The sequence below is a fragment of the Mirounga angustirostris genome, unplaced genomic scaffold (assembly GCF_029215605.1).
Source record: "Mirounga angustirostris isolate CCGP_5_RB_7025 unplaced genomic scaffold, mMirAng1.0.hap1 SCAF_1, whole genome shotgun sequence".
Classification (NCBI taxonomy): domain Eukaryota; kingdom Metazoa; phylum Chordata; class Mammalia; order Carnivora; family Phocidae; genus Mirounga; species Mirounga angustirostris.
The window spans coordinates 151509767-151535710 of NW_026991709.1; the positions used below are offsets into that span (position 1 = coordinate 151509767).

The 25944-nt window shown below is 41.6% G+C and overlaps 1 protein-coding gene across 17 annotated transcripts in view; it reads right to left on the reverse strand.

Annotated features, from left to right (window-relative positions):
- Positions 1–25944, reverse strand: part of ARPP21 (cAMP regulated phosphoprotein 21) — a 155528-nt gene that overhangs the window by 39365 nt on the left and 90219 nt on the right. For 15 of the 17 annotated variants that reach the window (XM_045904076.3, XM_064590336.1, XM_064590343.1 and 12 more), the window contains 4 exons: positions 18295–18458; positions 17295–17399; positions 16108–16368; positions 11569–11692 (listed from right to left, as the gene is read on the reverse strand). In XM_045904076.3, the coding sequence (XP_045760032.1) occupies positions 11569–11692; positions 16108–16368; positions 17295–17399; positions 18295–18458 (654 nt within the window). The remainder of the gene's footprint in view (positions 1–11568; positions 11693–16107; positions 16369–17294; positions 17400–18294; positions 18459–25944) is intronic. The other 2 variants (XM_045904092.2, XM_045904089.2) reach the window with 1 other exon arrangement.

Consider the following 25944-nt stretch of genomic DNA (forward strand, 5'->3'; position numbering starts at 1 on the left):
GATGTGTAGAAATGCCTGCGCCATGGAATCATGCTGTAACAGCTGAATCAATTAGTGACCCTACTTGTAAGTATGTGACCCCCCACCCCCCACCCAGACTCTAAAGAGGGTGTGTGAGTCACTGTGTTTCTTCGAGAATTACACTACTTCTCTTAGGCTCAGACAATCTTGTCGCCTTCCTGGGTTATAGAGATTGCTACTTGGCTCTGAACTAAAAGGTTCATGAACCACTCATGTAGACAGGAAGGCCCATGGTGTTTCAGGACTGAAGGGAGTGATGAGAGTCTGTTCTTATGCTGATGGTCTGGGGAAGGGGCAAACTAGCATGTGTGAGTCCAAGTAGATTGGTTTTACTGAATATCCATTTGTGTCCCCACAAAAAGCAGCCACATCTGAAGACAGTGGAAAGAAGAAAGAATTTCAGAAAACAGCACATTTTAGGGCTGCAGACTTCTGAGGTCGTGTCCTTTAAATTTAATGGTTTGTACACTGCTCTCTTTTCAAAGAAGGAACAGCAAAATGTCTAAGCAATAGTGAGCCCCTTGGAAATGACAAATTTAAACACCATCCAAAAGCCTGACAATTGTCCTGTGGGCACCACTGCATCATTGAATTTGGGAAACAAAATAAAAATAACATCCTTCAAGATCTTCACTTTTTTATCACTACAAATTTCCAAGTTTGAAGTCACCAACCCTGAGGGTAACTTTATGCTGGCTCTAAGGACAGCAAGGTGGAGAGGACAGTTTAGTACTCTTGATGTTCTCTGTTCAGAAGGTGGGGAAAACCCAGCATATTCTCCTTAATCATTGGAATGTTGGATCATGAATATCTCTGGAGGTATTAGGTGTCCTATCTCATAATGGAAAGGAGTATGTGGAATGGAAAGAAATAAGTTTAATAAATTAAAATGAGAAGAAATGCAGACAACTAAAGCATGGTATGAAAATCACCCAGAGTTTAGAGTGAAAAGTATGTTTATTATAAGGAGAAAGAAACAAACAAAAAAAAAAAAAAGAGAGAGAGAGAAATAGAGAGGTCCAGAGAATTGAAGATAGAAAGTAAATAAAATGAGAAGACAGATTTGGAGATGGGGAAGCAATGAATACCATGAAGAATTGAAACAACAAAGTGCTTCCAAAGAAAGGAGGGACTGGAAAATAAGGCGATTTATAGATGAAGGCAAAGTTGGCTGCAGTAACAAGAAATTGGCAACAAATTAATAAGAAAGAAAAGGAGGAGAAAATTAAAAGGATGGACCAAGACTGCATATACCATAAAATATCCTAACTTCTCAATTAGTTCAGTGAAACTATCGGGTAAACCTGACCACTTGGAACTAGTAGTTTGGGTTCTTTAGATTTTTCTAGAGTTCACATTCTCTCTTAGGAAAGCTGTGCATGAATGTTAGAATTTTGGAAATAAAAAACATAATTTGTATGCTTTTCTTGCCACCTTTCTTTCCTTGCCATCTCTAAGCCAAATCTTTCTTTTCTCTAACAAACTACTGCTTCTACTTTTGGTTGCATAATACAAAAAATAAAAGATACTGCTATGTCTATCTTAGTCCCTGTCTTTGTAGAAAAGCAGAAATCCTAACCACACGAGTAGTGCTTAACTGCATAACAAATGAGTAGATAAACACCAAAAGCTACATAAAATGCAAAGTGCTAAAGCAACTCTTAGAAACATGTTGAATAAATCCATTTTACTATAACCTCCTAGGGGACAGAGAGAACCTGGCCATCTGTATTGTTTTGGTTACCTGTAAGGCTTTCAGATCTAAAAATAGCATGATTCCTATTATTGCTCCTAATAATGTTAACCTTTCTCATAACCCTGGCTTAATACTTCTCATTCCTATTTCTGTAAATGGAATGATTAGACCAATTAATGAAAGAAACACATGAACATTTCCATAGAAACCTTTTCCAGACTCAGATTTTCAGAACAGCATGTTCCGCAAGGACTTATCCATGTGACTTCCACTGATGTTAACAGAAATCAGACAATTAAAGCCTCATGTAACTCTTTGATAATCGACCCCCTCTGCTTTTAGTAACATAATAATGCAGACACCCAAGGTGCGCATGGCTTCCTCAAGGTGGTCAAATGCAACAATTTCTGCATTGCTTCTCTGAGTGATTATTGGTTATACATTTTTAAAAATGTATTTAAAAATATATAGAGGGATTATTAAGGCTTTAAGCATTAAAATATATGTAAATTATACATAGGGTAACTAGATAAATAAATCTTTTTTAAAACCATCAAGTTTGGAAAAGGCGTTTTAAGACTAAAAAAGAAAATCCCACTGTCTAGAAATTAATATATCTTATTGGCCACACTGGTATTCCAAATTCTTTCTTTAGCTCTGATGGTCCTTCCTCCCATCTCCACCCATTCTCCAAAGGAAGAAAGTCAAGGGGAGGAATACCATAAGAGCAAAGAAAGAGAAGGTCTTTTTCAAAGATAAAACTCCTCTCAGTTGCATTGACACTGCTTAATAAGTCAAGCTGAAAATACAGGATTCACTGTCAACTTTACACAAGCGCTCTGGTTAAATAAATTTATAGACTCCATTAAAGTACATTTTGCCCCATCCCAAATGTGTTTCAGAACAACATTAAAGAGACAATAATCGTTTTTCCTACTAGGAGATGTTATTATGAACAATATTCTATCACAACAAAAATACTAACACTACAAGAAGAAAAAAGCTAAACATATCGCTGTTTATTGAACTTCCATGCAGGCCTATCAGGAAAGGAGCTGTGGCTTTGGTCTATTTTCAAATATACACATGTCATAGATAATGACATCTTCCTGCCAGAGACGCCGAGTCCATTCCTTTGTTAAAAACTCAAAAGGGAGCTAAGTGATTGAAGAAAGGAGTTGCCTTGAATAGAGGGTCCTATGAGCAGTCTTCAGGGTCTGGTTAGTCCCTGCCATCTGAACAATTTCAAAACTAATCTGTTGAAATGAGTGTTGATGGGAACATTATTCCTTTAAATTTATAAAAATTCATAAATTTCTAAGCATACACAAATCCAAACATAATATCCCCCTGAAAGTGGCCCAAAGGGTCTGTGACCTATTCCTTGGGCAAGTGTCTGAACCTTGAAAAAGGCGTGTATTTGTTTGTTGCTGTGGATTGATTTGTTATGCTGTCTATCTGATTTCATACCATTTAACTACAGTTTTGCTCTTATTCATATTTGAGATGGAGACTGAGAGGTTTCCATTTAGCCTTTTCAATCTTCACACATTCTCTCCTCTCTTTCTCTCTCTCTCATACACACACTGACACATACACACAGCTACCTAACCCTCCGTGTTCATGCTAACTTGAAATGAGGTACACATATTATTCATTCTTTCAACACTTCTGAGTCCCTGTTGTGTTGTGGAATCATGCTATATTTACTTTCTATCTCAAAATTTGGATCTGTAAACATTAATGCACTAATTCTAAATATAATTCATGAGCACTGTGAATTGTGCAAGACTGTTGAATCACAGATCTGTACCTCTGAAACAAATAATACGTTATATGTTAAAAAAGAAGAAGAAGAAGAAGAAGAAGAAGAAGAAGAAGAAGAAGAAGAAGAAGAAGAAGATAGCAGGAGGGGAAGAATGAAGGGGGGGAAATTGGAGGGAGAGACGAACCATGAGAGACGATGGACTGAAAAACAAACTGAGGGTTCTAGAGGGGAGGAGGGTGGGAGGATGGGTTAGCCTGGTGATGGGTATTAAAGAGGGCACGTTCTGCATGGAGCACTGGGTGTTATGCACAAATAATGAATCACGGAACACTACATCAAAAACTAATGATGTAATGTATGGTGATTAATGTAACATAGTAATAAAAAATAAAAAATAAAAATGTATGAAATAATAAAAAAAAGTCATACACTAACTACGAAGTATTAATTTTTGCCTAAAATATAAATAATGTCAAATCAAAGAGTGAATTTGCGTAGGTTCCTTCCCTTTGCTACAGCTTATACATAGGCCAGCCATGATTAAAAATTTGCTATCTATGACATTGTTCTCCAGATGGCAGGCCATTAGCATCGACATCCCCTGGGAATGTGCTCGAAATGTAGAATCTCAGGACTCACCCCAGAACTACTGTGTCAAAATATGCATCTGATCAAGATCCTAGGTGGATTATATGCTTATTAAAGTTTAGGGAGCCCTGGCTACAGTAACCCTCCCTCAAACACCCACAACATGGGAGGGGCTGAGAATGGCATTTACAAGCTCTTCTCAGGAATCCAGAGAGGCATGGAAAAATCCAATTGCCTGTTATATAGCTAGTATTTCTGACAGGCTGAACCCTCCAATCCTACAAGTCCTCAGTGAAGAACTCCCTACACACAAAAGGTTTTCTGCATATGTAGAATGGAGGTTTGAATCAATGCAATCTACATCCTAAAGGTCAGAGTGTCCCTAAAGATTCCTGGATTAGGCTGTTATCCTATCATCATTAGCAAAATAAAACAAACAGGGTCTACATTCCCTGACCTGATTTTCTCTTCCCTCGGTGTTCTTCTGTATGCTCTTTATTTACATATATTTTGAATTCATTGCAAATGTTCTTTATCTGCATCCATCCTTCTTCTCTTTGATCAACTGGACAACATGAAGCCTGTTGCAAGGCTTGTTTCTGTCTTCTCTAACAGGACAGAGAAAGATGATACTCTGAGGGGGTCGAAGCTCCAATTTCTGTCTTATGAAGGGGTGATAACACATCTCCCAAGTTTTCTGTTTGCATGCTCTCCTTATAACCTGCACATGGTACTAAGTTCAAATATCCAAGGGCAGAATTCACAAGTCAGACTTGGTCACACTGAGTAAGCCTGCTGGGTTTCTGAAACCTGTGTTTGTCAATGAATCTGTGAAGACTGAGGTACTAGAAGCCCCCCATCCCCCTTTCTGGCTCTGACAAGAAAGACGCCACACCGGGCAGGAGGCTGACCTTTCTCAGTTTCCTCATTTAACCAAACTGAGCATTTAAATTCTGAGTCTACTCTTCATACCTCATTCATACCTCATGATGGCTGTTTGGCAGAGTGTAAGAGAGAGTCCAAGTGAGGCTTATGTTAAATATAAGTGAAAGAGTGAGTCAAGCAGCTCAAACAAATTTGAAGACCTCTGTCACTGTCTCCTGCAAGGATTCCAACTCTGCTTTGCCAGGCGAGTTGGCTCGTCATTTACCCCACCCAGAGCCCTGACAGGACCGGAGCAGAAGTAAACTAAATAGGCTTAAGGAAGCCCCACAAAAGCTGCATGGGCTTTTGCAATATGATGCATTATTTAAGATTTCTTTTTCATGGTTTCCTTCCGATCTATAATTTGAAAAGTAAAACATTTTCACGGAAATTGCTCTATGAAACTGGTTTTTACCCAAAATGAAGCATTCAGCAGAATGGCTGGGAGTGGAGGAGGGGGGCAGGAAAGGGATTTAAAAAACAGAGGTAAGCAGCATCTCCAGAGTTTTCAGAATCTACTCCAAAGGATTTGCTGCAGTTATAAACTAACCGAATGAAGGGTTCCCTCAAGTATTGCGTTTCCCCCTTCCTGCTCTGCTCTGCGGCCATTCTACTTTCACGACAATTAAGAATCCAGGTTCTCCTGATCTATCAGAAAAGCAGCACTATTGGACCGCCTGTTGTAAACAGTAATCTATATTATTCTTCAACCTAAACCTAGAGTAATATCATTGGCATTAAGCAAAGTGTTGGAAGCCTGGCACGTAAGGGATGTAGGCAACAGTGTGTGGCAACAGATTACCCAAACCTCATTGGTCACAGGGCCTTACCTTCCGGACTATCTTTATGGAATGTTTCTAACGTTTTTTAGGGAATCAAACATGTCTTAATTATTTGAGGAAAAAAAACAACAACAACAAATGATAACATGCTTTGAATAACTTCAAAGTTTCCCCCACATCCTTGGACTCCAGGGAAGCTGAGGGTAATCTTTGCCTTAAGATTCATGTCAGGACTATAGGAAGTCTTATAATTGAAGTCGTGAATATCATCCCTTAGCCACGGATAGAACTAGTAAGCAGAAAATCATCAAAAATATAGAAGATTTGAACAACAAAATAAACTGACAGGATTTTAATTGACATGTCTAGAACATTTCCACCAAACAACAGCAGAGTACTCAATTGTTTTCAAGAGGTTATGGAGCATTCAGCAAATTAGACCATATCCTGGTCCATAAAACCAACTTCAACAATCTTCTAAGAGTTGAAATCATACAGAGTATGTTCTTTAATTGTAATGGAATCAGTCTAGAATCAATGACAGAAATACAACAGGGAAACTTCCAAACACTTGGGTATTAAACAAAACACCTCTAAATAATCCATAGATCAAAGAGGAAATCTCACAGAAAATAAAAAAAAAATATATATGAATGAATGAAATGGAAATATAGCACATAAAAATATGGGGCACATTGTTAAAGCAAGGCTATGAAGGAAACCTATAGCACTAAGTATGCTCGCATTAAAAAAGAGAAAAAGTCCTAAATCAGTAATCTCACTTTCTACCTCAAGAAACTACATAAAGTAGAACAAAATAAAGCGAATGTGTGCAGAAGGAAGAAAATAAAAAAGATACGAACAGAAATCAATGAAAACAAAACAATAAAATAGAGAAAATCAATGAAACAAAGTGGTAGTTCCTTGAAAAGTTCAATAAAATTGATAAATTTAGGAAGACTTACAAAACTGAGAAGGGAGAATTTAAAAATCACCAATAGTTAGAAAAAAAAAAAACAAAAACGGGATATCCCAACATATCCTGCAGCCATTCAAAGGATAATAAATACCGCCAATAACTTTTCACTCATAAATCCGGCAACTTAGAAGAAATGAGCCAATTCCTCAATGACCACAAAGGACCAAAACTCAGCAAAGATGAGACAGATCATCTGAATACTCTTGTAACCATAACTATTTCATAATTAAAAGCTCTAGGAATTATATTCATGTAAAAAGTAAAAAAAAAATAATGCTTCTGAAAATCCCCAGGCCCAGAGAGTGTCACTGGAGGATTCTGTCAAACATTTAATTCGGCACCATTTTTACACAATTCCTTCCAAAAAAACAGAAGAGGAGGGAACACTTCCCAATTCATTTTATGAGGCCATTATTATTCTGATACCAAAACCAGGATTTATTCATCCCCACATGCCAAGCGTATAGGATTTTACAAGCCCATTTTTGTGGCTTTTAGAACATGTGCAAGATTGTGGAGAGTGGAGAATGAAGCTACATATATTTCTTTTTTAGTCAAACTGAGAAAGGAATTTAGAGTTGGAGACAAGATTCAAGATGAATTCTTTTTTTCTCTCTCTCTTTTCAATATGTGATCCGCACATAAATGTCTCAGTTGCGCTCTGTCATTTGCCGTTAGTGACCAACACTGCAACGGAACGTGAAAGCCTGTGGTCGGTCGGGAGCCAAAGTCCAGAGTCCCCCATTTGTTCTGCTATTAGTCAACCTGATTGTACTTGGATAATTAATTAGATGCTATCTGCCTCCGTAACATGGGCCTGCAGGTTTAGTTCCAAGGGGCTCGTTTATGATCATCCATGACAGTAAATAAAGGCAACACTAGTAACTAGGTTTATGTGATTGTGATAAAGTGATTAATGTGCAGGTTTAAAACCAGGCAAGCCTGGGTGCTCCTCCCAATCTGATCAACCCTGAGACCCTGGGTAACTTATTTCTGAACAGGGGTGCTCACAGCTATTTCCCTTGTAAATCTGTGGTGGGAATGAAAAAACGCAATGTTTGTAAATACTTAACATAGCAACTAGCCCCTTAGAGACCTAACTGATGGTGCCTATAATTACTACTAACATGCTTGTGGCCTTAAAAAAATTTTAGGGGTGCCTGGGTGGCTCAGTCAGTTAAGCGTCTGCCTTTGGCTCAGGTCATGATCCCAGAGTCCTGGGATCCAGCCCCACATCAGGCTCCTTGTTCAGCGGGGAGTCTGCTTCTCCCTCTCTCTCTGTCCTGCTCATGCTCTCTCTCTCAAATAAATAAAACCTTTAAAAACAAAACAAAACAAAAGTTTTTAAACCAGAATAAAATCATAGCAACATAGGTATTAACTAAATGCAATATAGTAACTGACTACTAAGTAAGCCTAAAATATAACGAAATGAAAGGCTTGCTCATCAGTACTCCATTTCAGTATTTGATCCATGGGAAAATCCTGTTCTCAGGTGGGACATTCTCACTTCCAAGTCTTTCAAAGCTGGAAGGATTTGAAAACCACAGTCTTTTTAGCTTGAACCTGATAACTGCCTTTCTATGCAGCTTCAGGTCATAGGGGGTACCTGATAATGTTAAATTGACAACATATTTTTTTTTCCATTAGAGACACTTCTGTATTAATGGTTTTTATTTCCCTTGTATATGTAGCTACAAAATCCAAATATCACTGTTCAAATCTACCACTCATAAATGACTCTTGTTTATAATCCCCACCAGTTCTTCCGGAGGCTTAGCACCTTTGGTAGAGTAAAGAGTACAAAAAAATCACCAGGAGGAAGAATTTATGTCCCCCCATTGGGCCTCAGGGTAACTCAAGTGGCCTATTTAGTCAATTGTAGAATATCCGATTTCCTTTATAAAAATCCACTATGTGTAGCTTTAAGGCCTAGGAAAGATGTCGTGACTTACAGAGATTTCAATTTGGTCAAGAATGTAGGACAAAGAAGAAATACTTTTCAATACCGTTAAATAAAGCTTAAGAACAGCGCCAAGAAGCAAACTGGGATTAAGCTCTCATTTGGTTGTAACTGAGGTAAATTTGCTCCACACTAAATGCCTTAACCCTGTGATACAGAGTTTACTGTGATGCAGGCCAAGCAGGACCAGATGAAGGTGGGAGAAGGTCAGGCCCCTGAGAGTCAGGCCATCACTGTGGGATGGTGCCAGACTACCGCTTGTCCCGAGGTCACTTTACAGAGAGAGAGGGCCTATCTTCAACCTCCTCAGGAACTGCGGCTCCCCCAAATAACCACGTTGCCCCTTTGGGAAATCTCTGTTAGTGTCTAAGCTCAGCAAAAGCCCTCCTCACTGTAGTCACGTACTGTCATGGAACCATGGCACGAGCTGGATGGCTGGGATTTTGTCAGCAGAGGTGATTCTTAGTGAGGTCAGGGAACACTGTCTTCCCAAACCTTCAGTAAATTCAACACCGCGGTGGAAACTGCACTGAGATTTTCGGCTCATATTGGGTGTGGTGGTCTCAAAAGCCAGGAGCTCAAAGGTCTCATGTGCATATTGACGCTGTCCCTTCTGGGAGGGTATCATTCATGCATCATTTCCTTTTTCTCATCTCCCCACTCCCCACAGACCACCTTAGCTCCACTCACCTCCTTGACACCTGAAGCACTTCTATTTTGGATACGATACTACTTTAAAATGCACCCTTCTAACTGCGATGACATTACCTCACCTGGGGGCTGGCATTTCCATGGTGATGTGGGAGCATGGGACAAGTCAGTGTCTCCAGGCTGCCATGGAATGTAGTTGGGGCCAGTTAGGTCTCCATGAGATGGGGGGAGGTTCTGCATCCCTAAATTCTCCCACAATGTTTTAAAAAATATAACAAAATGTCATGGTGTTCTTGCTAATATTGACACTCATCAGTGAAGACAGTGGAGAAGGGTCAGGGGGAGCCCAAGGCTTATCCTAAATCTCCTTCTGTTGCCCAGCGAACATATTCATCCAACTGTCTCAGCCCCTCACACAGACCCGGAGTTTTCAGGTTTTAGTAGGTCCCAGAAGGTTTGTAACTGCACGCCTGCGTAGGAACTATACTCAACACAAGGCTGAAATATCTCTTCAGGAAACTGTCAAATAATGGCAGTAAACTAAAACTTGGTCAATCATTATCATTAGATATCCACACCTTTCTTCTACAAGCATTGGTAACCAAAAGGAAAACTTCACAGTGGCCTCTGGACCAGTAGCTAGAAGATCATAAATTAACTCTCTCATAAACATTAGCAGGAGGAATGCAAGCAGCACATTACTATAGTATATATCTAAATTGATAGCATAGTTACCACCACGTGATAGAGAGAACAGCATTTTCCAACAATCAGAGAAAATATTACCAAAATCTTTTCTTAAAATAACTGATCATTTTAAAGCCTTTTGTGTTCGGGACACCTGGGTGGCTCAGTCGGTTGAGCATCTGCCTTCGGCTCAGGTCATGATCTCAAGATCCTCTGACTCTCCCTCTCCCTCTTCTCTCTCTCAAATAAATAAAATCTTTTAAAAAATAATAAAAAAAAAAAACCCTTTTGTGTTCTTATTACTATAAAAATATAAAATCAATTCAGAGGTCAGTGTGTATTTTTCCTCCAAACTATTACAGTGTTGAAACAAAAGACAGTCTCGCTGGCAGCAATACATTTCCTAATTCTTCTCCCACAGACTTTAAGTAGGCCAGGAGCTGAACCAAAGACTCTATACCTATCTGTAGTACAGAGGAACTGAATCATTTCTCCAGTCTGACAAGATGCTAGTCATGTCAGCATTCCTATTCTCAGGGTATCTGTTCTTGGTGTGAACCCTTGGCAAGGACTGTGCTTTTTGTCCGCTTATAAAAATTGTACATCTCCCATATATACCACACGTGTATGTTCATATCACAGATGCATATACATATAATCAGCATAGAGATCCGATGGCAGAACAGCCATTCATGAAGGAGACAGTGGAGCACGTGCTCTAGCACAACCTACTTACGGAAGGCAGGGTCCCCCAGTCAGGCGGTCTTCAGCATGGCAGTGAGCAGTTTCCCCTGCAGAGTGGTCAGCAGGAGGGACACAAGCCTCTCCCTAGCACAAGTCACTCAGCCCTGCTGGGCTCCTGCTGCTCTCTGGGCACAGGCATGCCATTAGGAATGTGCCACAGTAGGGAAAGAGACCGGTTCACTGTGAGACCTGCTACTCACTCTCGTACAGTGTATCGGCCCCCCTTCCCACTGCACAGTGGCTGCCAAGCTCTGGGCGGGAGGCGTGTGGCCCTTGAGAAAGTGAGCCGTGGAGTCAGACTTCCACCGGGGATACGGGCTGCAGTGTCGGGGGCCTTCTTCTAAAGACAGTACTTTTTAGGATGGCTTGGAAACAACCTAATTTGGCCCCCTAGCTTTAGGAACAGGGGAAGGATTTCTTCAGGTTGAAAAGGAAAAAAAAAAAAAAAAGGAAAAGGTATGAACTAGGAAGATAAGGATGTGGTTGGCACTCTGCTTTAAAAGAAATTAAGAAGATCCAGAAGTAATTTATGGAGACTGTATTTAGCATGCATGTCTGGGTACTGGAGTGACATGGGCTTCACCTTCTTGTACCTGTTACTTTTCCACCCAGAGTTAATCCAATGCTCCGTTATCTTGTCCAGGTAAAGGAAATGAGGCGATTTAAACTGCCAAGCTTGGATACTCATCCAAAGAGGACAGCTGAGGTACTGACATGCACAAATCACCGGTTTAGAGGAGGACATGGAAAACAGACTGCAAGTACCTGCTTGTGCCCCCTGTGGTGTTGGCTGACCCCTCTGAGCACTGTACTGAGCGGAGGCCAGGGGCCGGTACTGCTGCGTGTTTGAGGTAGGGTACTGACCAGATGGATAGTAATACACGGACATCTGTGGAAGAAAGAGAAGAACCGCAGGGAGTGAGAAATGTGTACGAAGTAACACTTTAACGTAAAATGTGTGGTCGCCTTATGACATACTACGATTGTAGTAGATTGTAAAGATGGCCACCAAACACTTCACCCTGGCCTATGTGCGTGCATGCTACTCTTCTCATGAAGATGTGAAATCGATTCCCCAAGTCCTTGAATCTGGGCTGGCTCTGGGACTTGCTTTGACCAATGTCATGAGGCAGAAATGGCGACTCTGAGACTTGCAAGCCAGGTCCATAAGAAGACTTGCACTTCTGCTCACACAGGAGGAGCACCCAGCCACCAGGAGAAGAAGTCCAGGTCATGCTGCTGGAGAAAGAGGCCACGTGGAGAAGACAGGCACCCCAGTGGACAGGCTATGCCGACATTCTGGGCATGGGAGCGAGGCCATCTTGGATGTTCCAGCCCCAGTCAAGCTGCCTGAGCCATTACCATATAAACCAGAGCTGAACCATCCCTGCTGAGTTCTGCTCTAGTTGCTGACCTAGTCCTGAGCAACACAATGGTTGTTGTCCTAAAACACTGGATTTTGTGTTTTCAGATGAAGCAAGAGTGAATGAAACAGGGGCGCCTGGGTGGCTCAGGTGGTTAAGCGTCTGACTTCAGCTCAGGTCACGATCCCAGGGACCTGGGAGCAAGTCTACCATCAGACTCCCTGCTCAGCGGGGAGTCTGCTTCTCCCTCTGCCCCGCCCCCCCAACCCGCCCTGGGCTTGTGCTCTTTCTCCATCGCTCACTCTCTCTCTCTCCAATAAATAAATAAGTAAAATCTTTTAAAAAAGGAGGGGGGGATGAAACAGTCATCTACCACAACAAAAAGTTTATGGTAGTTTTAAATATTATATCTAACGAATTCTTTTTCTAATGGAAACTCACGTGAGACGTGAAAACTACTAATCTCTAGCCTATAAGAAGCAGGGGTTGGAATTACAAAATATGGTCAAGTCTATCAAAGCACTTGGCAGAGTGATTGGCACAGAGCCAGTATCCAAGAGAATTTATGTTCAATCTGAAAAAAGAAAATATATTTAAAATAATGTTTGTGTCACCTACTGTCACTTTCTAATGACTGAGAATGGCTGAACATATTCTAATTACTTCCAATAAGATTCCAATCAAATGTCCCTTGATTTGGAGACATTGCCTGCCTCAGTTCATTTATATTAAGGCTGCTCTCTTACTGATCTTGAATAATTTTTCATCTCCAGGCTTCTGACCATTCTTCTATCATCTTCTCGAAAGTGTAAACAGAGGTACACTAGGACCAGCCTACAAGTAAGTATCACATACACAGAATAAAATTACAAGCCACCTATATTTGAGAACAGTGATTTCAATGGTGATTTTATTTTCTGATTTGATCACGTCAAATAGGAAACACTTTTTTATTTCAATCTTGCTATTGAAACACATGTATCATGTTTTCCTGATTTATCATAACATAGGGACAAAAGATAACTTAGAGTGTGTTGAGCTGTGGTTCTGCAATCCCCTGGAATTGTTATGAATTCTAATTCTGTCTGGCAATATGGATATCCAAGGGTAAGAGACTGAACGAGTCTCGAATGAACATGGGTCAGTATTTGGCAACTAACTAATTGTACATTTTGTTTATAGTGATTTTTTCTCCCTATTTCTCCCTTTTTTTGTAAGGCAATTTATAACAATAAAAACCCAAAGAATCCTAGAATAATAACAGGTTTTAGTTACACTCTGGCAAATCATGATGCTATTAAAGATTACTACCATTATACATCAGATGCTTCCTAAAATTAAGAACAAGAGCAACTATTATGGAATTTATTCATGAGCCTTATATTTCCATGTCCTTTAGGAAAAATAAACAGTTTGTTCCCTTAGGAAAATCTGTGACTTGATTCAATGGAAGCTCATAAATATGTTACCCAATCCTTGGTCTTTTCTCTCATATTCAATATGAAACATGAAAATACCTTTAGGGATGTGGGAAAGAGTTCAAACACTTGAAAATTCCCTGATGAGCACTAATGGTTTGGATGAAAGTATAACCTCTTGAAGGAGAGCCTCAATTTTTAGTACTCAGTTGTCCTGGTTTGTTCTTGTATTTTTCTCCCGCCCTACCTCCTTTGATACCCTGCCAGGCTGTGCTAGAGGTCTGGTCACCTCCACTCGGTACCTCTCCCAGGCAGAGCATCAGCCAGCTCTTAGCACTTACATCTCCCAGTCATATGAAGCAAACGGGGCATGGGCACTTGGCTCATCCTCATCCTCCCCCATGGAGGAAGGTGCTGAGTGGGGCTAAGAGGAGGCATCAAAGGATCCAAATGCAAGGTTGGAAGGGAGAAAAGAGTAAGGATAGCTCCCAAGGGGAGAAAATGTTAATTTTTCAACAACTATGTATATTTTAAAACATGGAAAACCAAAATATGAGTAAATTAGAAGAGGAAAGCAATAAATGAGAAAAAAGAAGAAGCCGTATTAAAAAATCTCTTCTCCCACCACCTTCTTCAAGTCCCTCTTTGCCTTGTCCATGTGTTTCTTGCCTCACCTTCCAGGGGGTGTTCAGAAGGCTTACATGACATGGCAGACAAAACTGACTTCAAGGTTATTAAATATTAGGTTCACTTTCTGCATACATTTCATTTATTTCCATATGCCCTTGGACTGTACCTCAAGTTCTTTTCATTGTTCCATAGTTGAGTAATCAAGCTTTAAAATGTTTACTAAATTGAAACGCACAATGGGTTGTATCTTATACCTAAGAAGTTCATGCATGCCCAGACTGACCAGGAACCTTGAACACCTGTTTTGTTTTGTTTTGTTTTTCTACTCTCCTCCCTTTCTTTTTTTTTTTTTTTAAAGATTTTATTTATTTATTTGACAGAGAGAGACACAGCGAGAGAGGGAACACAAGCAGGGGGAGTGAGAGAGGGAGAAGCAGGCTCCCCGCAGAGCAGGGAGCCTGATGTGGGACTCGATCCCAGGACCCTGGGATCATGACCTGAGCCGAAGGCAGTCGCTTAACCGGCTGAGCCACCCAGGCGCCCTACTCTCCTCCCTTTCTATTTCTAAATCTTTTGAAGAAATGTCTGTTGCAGACACACCAGGGGTTCTGAGTTGTCTTTGCTCCTGCAGTGCACTAATAGTGAAATTCATTCATCAAGGAAGACTTTTTATTTTTAAAGTCTTTCAAAAAAATTCTTCAATTAAATATCCTGCCAACTCTTCTCCTTGATAGCAGAAATGGGTAAGAAACACTTAGATGCTGTTTAGGATAAAAGAGCTACACTATTTTTCCCACTAATTAAACTTTAAGTATTTAATTTATTACTAAAATAATTAATACATTATTGAAGCCCTTTCTCCTGTAACTTAAAATTATTTTTTCACATCTCCTTAAATCCTACTGGTCAAGAGATATTGCAGAGAAGAAAACCGAAGATGAACAATTAATTAATCATTCAAAATAAAATGAACAACTGAATGAAAATCATTTCATGGTGAAGCGTTTTGCATGGCTTGAAAAGAAAATAATTTATTCAAGATGTTAAGGCAGTGAAACAAATAATACAAAGGTGACACCGTACTTTAAACAGCTCATCCAATACAATATTTCTTAATTAGGATGGAATTTGCTTGGGATATGTGTGCCTAGAAAATGGACCGGAAAACGCCTCTGTGCATTTTACATCTTGACAGTAATCACTTGCAATATTCTGCAAGGGATACCCAGGAGATCACCAGAGATGTTTGGTGGTGAACAGTAACAGATAATCAGTCTTTGAGAAGACAGTAAAAATCAGTGATCTGTGGTGTCTTACATGCTCAAGTCAATTAAATATGATTAATGACTACCCGTGAGAGCACTCAGGAGCTCTGCTTCCCCCTAGGGAGAGGAAGGGACAGTGGATATCCTCTTTAGCTTCCTCCTTTATATTCCTAGAGGAGCTCCTGCCTGGAGCACCAGATTAGCTCCAGAAAATGCTTAAGGAAAGAGCACATTTCCCGAGCTGCAGCAGGGGAGAGTTGAAAGTCCCTGCAGAGCAGGCTCTCTTCTTCCTTCCTACTTTCCCTTTCTAGGCAGTCCAGTGAGCAGGACCTTGCATGGGAGGGAATGCTTTCCTGCATGGCTCCCGTACCAGCAGCCTGGAAAATGGGACACTCCCCGCACTGTATCATGGGAAGTTGGGTCAGTTTCATTCAACCTACTTTCTGAGCCCCATGGCTTTGCACAACTGCTGAATAGGACAGATCAGGTTCTGGAGGTGGGGAATATCAATATGGACCAGAAAGAGCCACACCAGGTTGACCTGGTGGTAGTCTGTGTGGAAATGTAGATGTCAAAACACCTAGCGAATAAGCTATAGGTCACAGGTGTGAGGAAAAGCACACTCACTTGTGCAGGTGGAGGCTGTTGCACAAAGCCCTGTGGTGAGGGAGGGGCCTGGATGACTTGCTGGGAGATGGGAGGTCCAGAGCCTGAGAACCCCCCCGTAGGGAGCTGCTGGCCTGTAGAGGCAATGACGTAGCTTGGCTGTTGGGTTGGCTGTGCCATGAGGGACGGCGGGTAGACAGGACCAGATGGGGGCTCAGGAGTCTCTCCTGAGGATTGCCGGCTCAGGTTCATCTGGGTGAACTGTGTCGCCACATCGTCTCTCTGCCCAGAAACAAAGAGGAAATTAGCGAGAGCAGCCTAGAAATGGGAGAGGCACACAGAGGCAGACACAGGCCACATGCTTGTCACTGTGGGCAAGGGAGGGCGCACCAATTGGAAACAATAACAGAAAAGGAATTCTCTGTCCAGAACAACAAGAGAACATAATAAGATTTTAATCATCCAGAGGATCAGAGATGGTAAACAATTTGACCAAATCTCCCTCTTCCAATGGAAACAAATCATTATTTTTTCACTAAGGGTTTGAGATCCTCGGGATGGCGCTGAGGCAAGGAGGGCTTGGTGTCCTTGGTCCTGAAAGGTCAGCGGGGCTTCCCAGAAGTAACCACAGTCTCTGCCCTCTGGAGAGAGGCAGAAGCCGTTGTATTCACCATCACCCACAGCTGCTACAGAGATGGAGCCACTATGGTGTCATGATATATTGGGGAGTATTTTTCACTGGCCTGGCCTGAAATTTCGGGGCAATGCTCCTTCTCGATGTCCAAAAGGACCTAGTGCATTGTGGGGAAAGGAAGAAAGAGTGGGGGATCAGGGGGCTAGGGGAACCTCCCACATCAGTAGCACAGAGTGATGACCACCTCAACTAACTTTAAGTTTCCCAAGCTGTCACGCTGAGTTCATATCTCTCTGTTTCTGACTTCAAACTCTCGGGGCATTCAATCCCTGCTTAGTCAGTAAATTCTTAAAAGGGCACCCAATTGCAGAAGCAGCAAACGTGGGACAGATGACAGAATGGCAACCATTATTTTGGAGATGGGTTGCAATGTTCTGGAATGAGACCCCAACTCATGCCCCCTCACAGTCAGCCGGGGGCACCCACCCAGCATCAGCCAGCCCTGCACAGGAAAGTAATAAAACTGGTGGACATGCTCTCCCAGGGGAAAGGTTGCACACATGGAATACGGTACCATGGGGAACTGTTGAGTTGGAGACACTGGCAGGAGATGCTGGGGAGGAAAAGAGACCGCTGGGTATTGCACTGACTGGGAGGAAGCCTGCAGCCCCTGCACCGACTGGAGGAAAGAAAAAGCTGATCAGGTAACGGGGAAGCACTGGGGGTGGAAATCCCACAGGAAGGCTGGCTTATCGGAAGCACACCACCTACACCACCCTACAGGTCCTCTTGGCTCGGTGCACTCCAGAGGGGGGAACCAGCCACCACTGGGAAGTCAACGCCAGGCAGAGCACAGCCAGCCAGCCTTGCAGGATGCATGTTTGCTCAGAGTAAACACTGCCTTCAGAAGTCACTGCGATACTTTTCATGTCATTGTTGTTAGTCAAATCCACTGGGTCTAAAGATACTGTGCAAGGACTGAGAAGTAAGGGAAAAAATTACAAATGAGGTTCACTCTGGCAACCTCCTGGGAATACCACATGTTTCTGTGGCAATTTCCATGTGTTGCTCTAGGAAGGGAGGACCACTCTACATCTCTTGAAGAACAGGCAGGCCACCTCAGAATGGACTGATACCTGTTCTTCCAATTGATGAAGCATTCAGTACTATCCCTTTGCAGACATGAGTCCTTGGTCTGTGTTGGGAATGAGTGAGCAAGATGATACGAAAGCCTGGTTGAGGTTATGGGTTCAGTCTCCCAGACAGGCTCTGTGATGCCTTAAATGTAGCATCTAGACCTCAGAGAAAACTTGGCATTCGTTTTCCCTAGTGCAGTGTGCTCACCATGCAAATCATTGGATGGGGCATTCACGTCTATCTAAACTTGAGGATCCAGATGAAATCTTATCAACTTGCTATCAAGGGTTCTAGGCCGCCAGGTCTTACTTATGAGTGGGTGGAAATGGCCCCAGTGAAAAGTATCACCTCCTCCTAAGGCACCAGTCTCTGCTCTGAGGACTCTGCAGCCTTTGCCTGGGAACACCTGCCCTCCCCGCCTTCCCACCAGCTCCTACCTGAGTGACCAGTGGGCCGGCCATATGTGGCTGGGGTGGCTGAGGAGAAGGCTGTTGCTGCGGCGGTGGCTGGGACTGCGCCATCATCGAGCCTCGCAGGGGCTGCTGGCTGGTGGGGGGGTTGTATATTGCAGGGGTTCCGTCGGGATTCACAAAGGGCTGGCCTGCAATGGAATCGGAGCTGGGTTCAGGTGAGCTCCTTGGTCTCACCTTTAGCAGAAAGAACCATACTGATAGATACGCAACAAGTAACCCAAGGTAAAGGAGCAGGGCGATGGAAATCCAGGACAGCGGAACCTTCACCACCATGAAGACTTTCCTGTTTATGACCTATCTGCTTCAGCTAGCTAACGGTGCGAGCCCAGAGCAATTTAAGAAGCAACGAATAAATCCACTGCCTTCAGGGAGATTTGCTAAAGCTAAGCACGTCTGTACAGTGGCGCCCAGTGGAGAAGGCCTGTGGAGAAGCAATCTTCACGAAGCCGTGTGTTTGCCGCCTGCACCTCTCCATCATCAGCAAGATTGCACACGCTGAGAGATAGGGCTGCCTTCCCTTTATAGAATTCCGGCTACCCTGGGTTACACATTATTTACCAATACACTTGTTTCGCTTCCACTAGCCTTGTTGCCAACTCAGAATGGCAATCAGTGCTACCGATACGTACACAACAGAACATACCACGTCCACACACTCGCTTCTCTAAACAGACACAACAAGGAGCACGCAGGGGTTCAGATTTTGAAGATAATGCATAATACAAGCATCACAGCATCATCTCCTGATGGTGAAGGAAATATACATTGTTTTGCCTTTTGAAATGATGGCATGGCTCACTATTGTTATTACTATTATTTGAGGAGGATTTTATGGTTTACAAAATAGTATCATCAGATCCCCAGCATGACTCTGGGAGGAAGGACAGTATCATCTTCTTATGTTGCACAGGACGCAATGAAGGCCCACCAGAAAGGTCACAGGAAAAAGGAAGGAGTTGAAGGAGCGGCAGATGGAAGTGAGGGAAAGTGGAGGGAAGGAAAGGGAAAACCAATCAAGTTCCAGGGTGGCAGGCACCTTACACACATAGCTCAGCTCTTCCAGTAACCCCGCAGACATGCAATCTCATTCCACTTTAGAGACAAAAAATCAGGGCCTGCATGGGCCAAGCAACTCACTCAGAAAGGCCAAACCAGTATGCGAGAGTCAGGAAATGGCCCTGGTCAGAGTGACTCCAAAGTCCATTCACTTCCCATCACACCAAATAACTTCAGTGGAGTATCCAAGTTTACATAATGTGTACGTGCTACAATGAGGTCTGATGACAAAAATCCAATCATAACTGAAAATCATTAATACGTGAGAAGTCAGGAGGGGTGGGGGCCATGTTTTAAGGTGGAATCACACCCAGGACTGGCAGGTAAAGAATGAGAAGAATCAGAATATTCTGATTTGCATTAAGGGGATATCAGAGGCAGCTTGTTAAGTTCCTCCCAAGCACATAGTTGAAAGCCTCCCCTTACATAGTTTCGGTATGTGGGGTTCACAAGAGCATGTGATGGCTGAGAAAAACAGCCCTTTTCATTAATAATATATATATGAAAAACAACCAAAGATCACCAGTGATGTGTGGAAAATTAGCAACAAAACAGAACAGGTTAGAATGAAAATAAAAAAAAAAAACGGACCCAAACGAGACAGTATTCTAGTGGGAAAAAAAAAATGTGTGGTATCCAACAAGAACAGACTGTTATAAAATTGGAGATAATTAGCCAATATACACCAACTGAAAGAAACCAGCCCCAAAGGGCAGCTATTAGGGAAACGTACAACTGCATTTCTAATACCTTCAAGGTCAGGCAGAACTTAATGGTAATGGAAGTCAGAAAAGTGGGACCTCTCAGGGGGCAGGAGGGAGCCTCCCGGAGGACTAGTCATGTCCTATGTCTCTTCCAGGTATTGTTCACACAGGGGTTCATACATTCAAATACCTGCCAAGGCTACAGGCCAGGTATGTGTGTTTGACAAATTACAGTGAGAAAATATTTTAGAGTAGGTTTGGAGTGCAAACGGGGGGGGTTGTAGTGAAGCCAAACCAATTGCTCCCAGGACTTGATTTCAGACCGATTAGGAACTGTAATGGGAGCCTAGTGTGCCCATCATTGCCCCATATTTTCAGCCCAAATATACATGTGTGTGTGCAACATGAAACCCTTAAATGCTGCATATTCATGAACTAAGGAAATTCTGACAACAGTTTCATAACCAATCACAATGTGCTGTGATGGAAAAGCAAATGTGCCAGAATTATAGTCACAGAACAATGACTAAATTTAGAGATATTTTAAAAAAATGTTAATGTTCTTCATAGGCACTTGTTTTCCTATCACTGTCATTTAATTTTAGCCACATTTAATTGTTTTAAATGCTTTATTTTTTCAAAAATAACTTTCTTCTGGATTTAAAATCTGCAACCCATTTTTTTCTCCCCAAAGCCTCAATTTGGGAAAGAATGAAAAAATAGTTCAATTTCCAAAAATCTATCAGCCCATTTGGTGTTCTAATTCTTAGCCCCCTCCCTTATTTTATATTGCAAAAAGAGGAAAATTCTGGATACCTAGCATTTAAAAAAATCTTCACAGCAACTTTATTTCAAAATCAGTCTCATTCTGTGCTCACACACACACACACACACCACACATATACAGAGATGGAAACTAAAAATAAAATGATCTTTACTATATTTCCTACGACTTCCAATTTACCCCAGTGAGAAGTAAGGTAGCGTGAAAAACAGACCATAATTAGGGTGAAAAACATAACCACAAATTATTCAGGTGTCCTTTTTGATAAATTTTAGATCCTCTGTGTGAAATATTATTAATGTGCTATGAAGCAGACAAAAGAAATGTTTCCAAATAATTGCATATGAAAAGTACTCAGGACTCCCTTGGGTAGAGAGAGGTGGCAGGTTCTTCTGGAAGAGAAGAGAGAGAATAGAAGACTGCTTTTATGCTCACTAAGGAGAGGTGGAAAGACGTGAGAGACTGAAACAAGTAAGATGGATATGCAGGGAAGGGAACAGACATGATTTCCTAAGAGAGTTAGGACAGGCGACTATTGGTTTTCAAGTCAGGCAACGCTGGCCTCTCTAGATGCTGCCATTTCTGTTAGTCCAGATGCAATTACAACTGGATACGGGCAATTAGTTTGAATGACAGCTGCTGAATAACAAAGGGGAAGGAAAGACGATTGGCCCTAGGACCATCCAGCTTAAAAGAGGTTTTCGTGTCCAGAACTGCACGAGCATGCCTGGCAGGCCCTGGCACATGTGTTGGCACAGGTAAAGGGTGCAGGCAAGTCGGGCTGCCACGAGCTGGCCGAGTGCTCATTCCCCTCAATACATGGCCTTAGGTGGAAAACTTCTCCACTTTCCACAACAACATGAATAATGTGCTGTAGATATTATTTTTTTAAAGATTTTATTTATTTATTTTAGAGAGAGAGAGCGAGCAGCGGGGAGGAGCAGAGGGAGAGGGAGAGTCTTAAGCAGACTCCCCGCTGAGGGCAGAGCCCGATGTGGGGCTTCATCTTAGGACCTTGAGATCACAACCTGAGTGGAAACCAAGAGTCGGATGCTAAGCGCCTGCGCCACCCAGGCATCCTGTGCAGTAGATATTATTTTACTATTATATAATTATTGAGCCTTGCATGAAGACTAAGACTTGGTTATCCATTCCAGAGATGCAAAACAAAAACAAAAACAAAAAACCTGATCTGATCCCTCCCCACAAAGAGCTTATAAATATGCTGGTAATGAGGAAATGAACCCAAGGGCAATTCACACTAGAAACAAAGTAATCAAATGCTCTTGGTTTCTAACATGAATGCATTTCTGCCATGTATTTGGCAGAAGGGTATTTATTAAAAAAGATAGAGAGGCATGAGAAAAAGAGATTTTCCTTTCTTAGTCCTTAGAAGGTGATCAATCAAATCATAAGGATGCTGCTGATTATGGATAAGCTAAGGTTAATTCAGATCTCGCAAAGATATGTTGAGGGGCATGTCACACACAAAATCTTCATGGCACATTTAAGAAAGAGGTGGAAAAAAATAAGAAAGAAGTAGAATAGATACCAGAAGCCCTGTGAAAAATACAAAGTGTAGTGTCAGGAGAATCCATCAGGAGCATTTGAAAGAGATGAGCCCTAAAAGGATGCTCAAAGCCAAGTCCCAGCCGATAGCATGCCCTTACATCACTCGCTCGTGAATTTGCGCCAGATGAAGGCAAAGCGAAATGGCAAAACAAGAGATATGGGGATTAATGAGTACTTGGGGGATGTTAATGCTTGTTGGCATCTCTGGATAGCTCTGAATTTAAAGAAAATAGCCAAACAAAGATGAGCTTTCTGCTAAAAATTTCTAAAAGGAGGCCAAGTCAAAGACAGCAGGAAGAAGATCAAACTCAAGAGTCAAACCCAGACTTGCCTTGTGAGGATGAATACATTATACGGGGATAACTTTGAAAAAGAGCCTCTGCAGCAGCTCACTCATCTAGAAGCCTGAAAAGCAAAGAAAGGATAGGCCAGAGGTCCTGAGTTAGATCAGACTGGCTGAGAGCAGAGTCTAAGGCCAGACAAAATAAAATGTTGTGATTGCATTTGGGGAACTGCGAGAATATATGTGGATGGGTTGGTTTCAGGTTGCCGAATACTTGGTACTTAGGAAGAGGCAAGTCAATTGTGCCCACAAAGGAAGTTTCATTTTTGTTTCATTTGGTAGACATGACTGGCAGGCACCTTGGTATTCTCAAATTATTGCTTGTCTTCTGTCTGCTTAAGACAGATACTTTATGAATAAACAGACAAAAAGCAGAATCAGACCTATAAATACAGACAACAGACTGGTGATTGTCAGAGGGAGGGGGGATGAAGGGATGGGCAAAATGGGGGAAGCAGAATGGGAGGTACAGGCTTCCAGCTATGGAATGAGTAAGTCATAGGAATAAAAGACACAGCATAGGGAATCTAATCATTGACACTGCAATCATACTGTATGGTGACAGACAGGAGCTACACTGTGGTGAGCCCAGCATAACAAGCAGAGAAGTTGAATCACTGTGTTGCACACCTGAAACTAATGTAACATTGCGCATCAACTATACTGAAATAAGAAAAAAATTAAGACAGGTATTTTATCATGGTTTCATACATGAACCACATTCTCAAATATATTAGATAAAAAAACTGTTCTACTATGCTCATCCACATATGAGTAGTAGATATTTTTTCAATACTATGTAATTTTTGAGCACAGTGCCTAAGACTACTTTGCTATCCACTCTAGTGAAGTAAAAAAATAGCCAAGGCTGGCCCCTTCCCACAAGGAGCTTATAAATGAGCTGGTAACAGGGAAATGAATCCCAAGGGCTATTCACACAAGAAGTAAAGTAGTCGTATGCCGTTGGCTCCTAACACAAAAGAATTTCTACCACATATTTAGGGAAGGGGAGAGGTGTGGATTTCAGGAGTTCACAGCAATGACAGAGAAAGATGAGTTCCAATCCAAAGGAGGCAAATTTCCAGTTTCAATAGTAGAATCATAGGAGATTAAATAAATAGATGGATGGATAGACAGACAGACAGACATGCACACATACACACCATAGATAGACACATACACACATATATGTATATATGATACATAATGGATCTGTATACACACACACATGCATATTTTCAATTTACAAAAATAAACACATTCTAGGAAAGAAGAAACATCATTTCCCTTCCATCCTACCACTCAACCATGGTATACAATATATTAATACATTTTCTTTCTGGTGTTGGGATATTTTAATGTCAAGCATTTGTCAGATCAGAGAGGTGCATACAGAGAAGCTACTCGACAGTGTGATTAGATCCTTTTCCTTGCTTAGGATCCTTTTTCAAAGGACATATTTTGGTAACAGCTCTAAATGACTGGATCTGATGCATAAGAATTGGGACTTGACACCAAAAAGCACTTTGTTTCTTTTTCTATAAGCAAGATTATACATGATAATATACACATAACACATGCACAACCATTATATCATTACAAATAATATTTCTTCATTATACCCTAAAAAATACTCTGTTGAGCTTTTTTGAAACACGGCAATTTTGCTTAAAACAAATGACTCAAAACTAATGTCTGTGTGTGCTCTTGTCAGCAAGCCTTCCGTCTCAATTAGAAGTGAAGGGATTTAAGCCAACAGAGTCAGACCATCCTTCGATCAGTGCCCAGAGTAATGACTATAATCCTGGTTTTCTTTTAATTTCCTTTTAGTACTTCCAATGATCCAAATAAAATAAAAGCAATCTAATATTCTCCTTAGAAGTATCTCTTCTGAAAGCTTTCAAATGGTTTTCAATAAAATGATTATGCCTTCTTTTCCCTCAAGCTTATGGCATTTTCAAAATGTCTCCATCAAACACCCTGCCTTGAGAATGTGCCATATGTTTTCATGAAAATGTGGCAATTATTCAAGTAACTATTTTACTATCATTCTCATGTTTCTCTGAATTTCCTAATTACTAGTAGTGCTATATACGTGAAAAGATTGAGTCAGATTGCTTTTATGAGATTCTCATTCACTTTTGCTTTTTCAAGTTTAGCTAATCACGGAAATACTCTGGAATCATCGAAACCAAAACTCAGACATTTTTTGAGACAATTCAATTTTTTTCCCAATTACTTCTAAAGGCTTCCAAAGAGGCAACTAGTCAATGTCAAGCCTTCTAACCCAGGGTTTCCCAACCATGGCACTACTGATATTTTTGGCTGGGTAATTCTCTGTTGGAAGGGGCTGTCCTGGGCATTGTAGGATGTTTAGCAGCATGTCTGGCATCTACCTTCTTAGATGTCAGTAGCAACCCCTTCCTCTCTCAGTCATGTTGATCAAAATGTCAGTGGATATTGCAAAATGGCCTTGGAGGCATGGGCACAAATCCCCCTGGTTGAGAAGTTTCCCCCATGAGGCAGATGCTTGTCAGTCTATTTGCCCAATGCTCTGGGTTCTTTGGAATCAGTGTGGATGTTAACTGACCACTAGAGAAATTAAAAAATAAAGAACCATTGATCATGGAAAAAATAATCATTGAAGTTACCAATTTTCCAAACCTCACCAAAACCAGTCTAGTCCTAGGATCCTTAAAATACATAAGAATTTGCTCCCTATGTCCTATTTGTCACTGCTATTCCTTATTCCCCAGGTGGAATTGGGTGAAATTCTAAGGCAAAAGAGCAACTTGTATAGGTAAGAATCTTTTTTTTAAAGATTTTATTTATTTATTTGACAGCAAGAGACACAGTGAGAGAGGGAACACAAGCAGGGGGAGTGGGAGAGGGAGAAGCAGGCTTCCCACTGAGCAGGGAGCCCGATGCAGGGCTCGATCCCAGGGTCCTGGGATCATGACCTGAGCCGAAGGCAGACGCTTAACAACTGAGCCACCCAGGCACCCTATAGGTAAGAATCTGCTATGTGTCCCAATTGATATCTCAAGTTTGTGAAATATCTTGGATGCAAAAACACTTTTGACATAATAAGAAGCTAAGCCGGGATTTAGTCTGCGAAACATGGTATCTTAATTAGTATTTCCCAGATCATCACT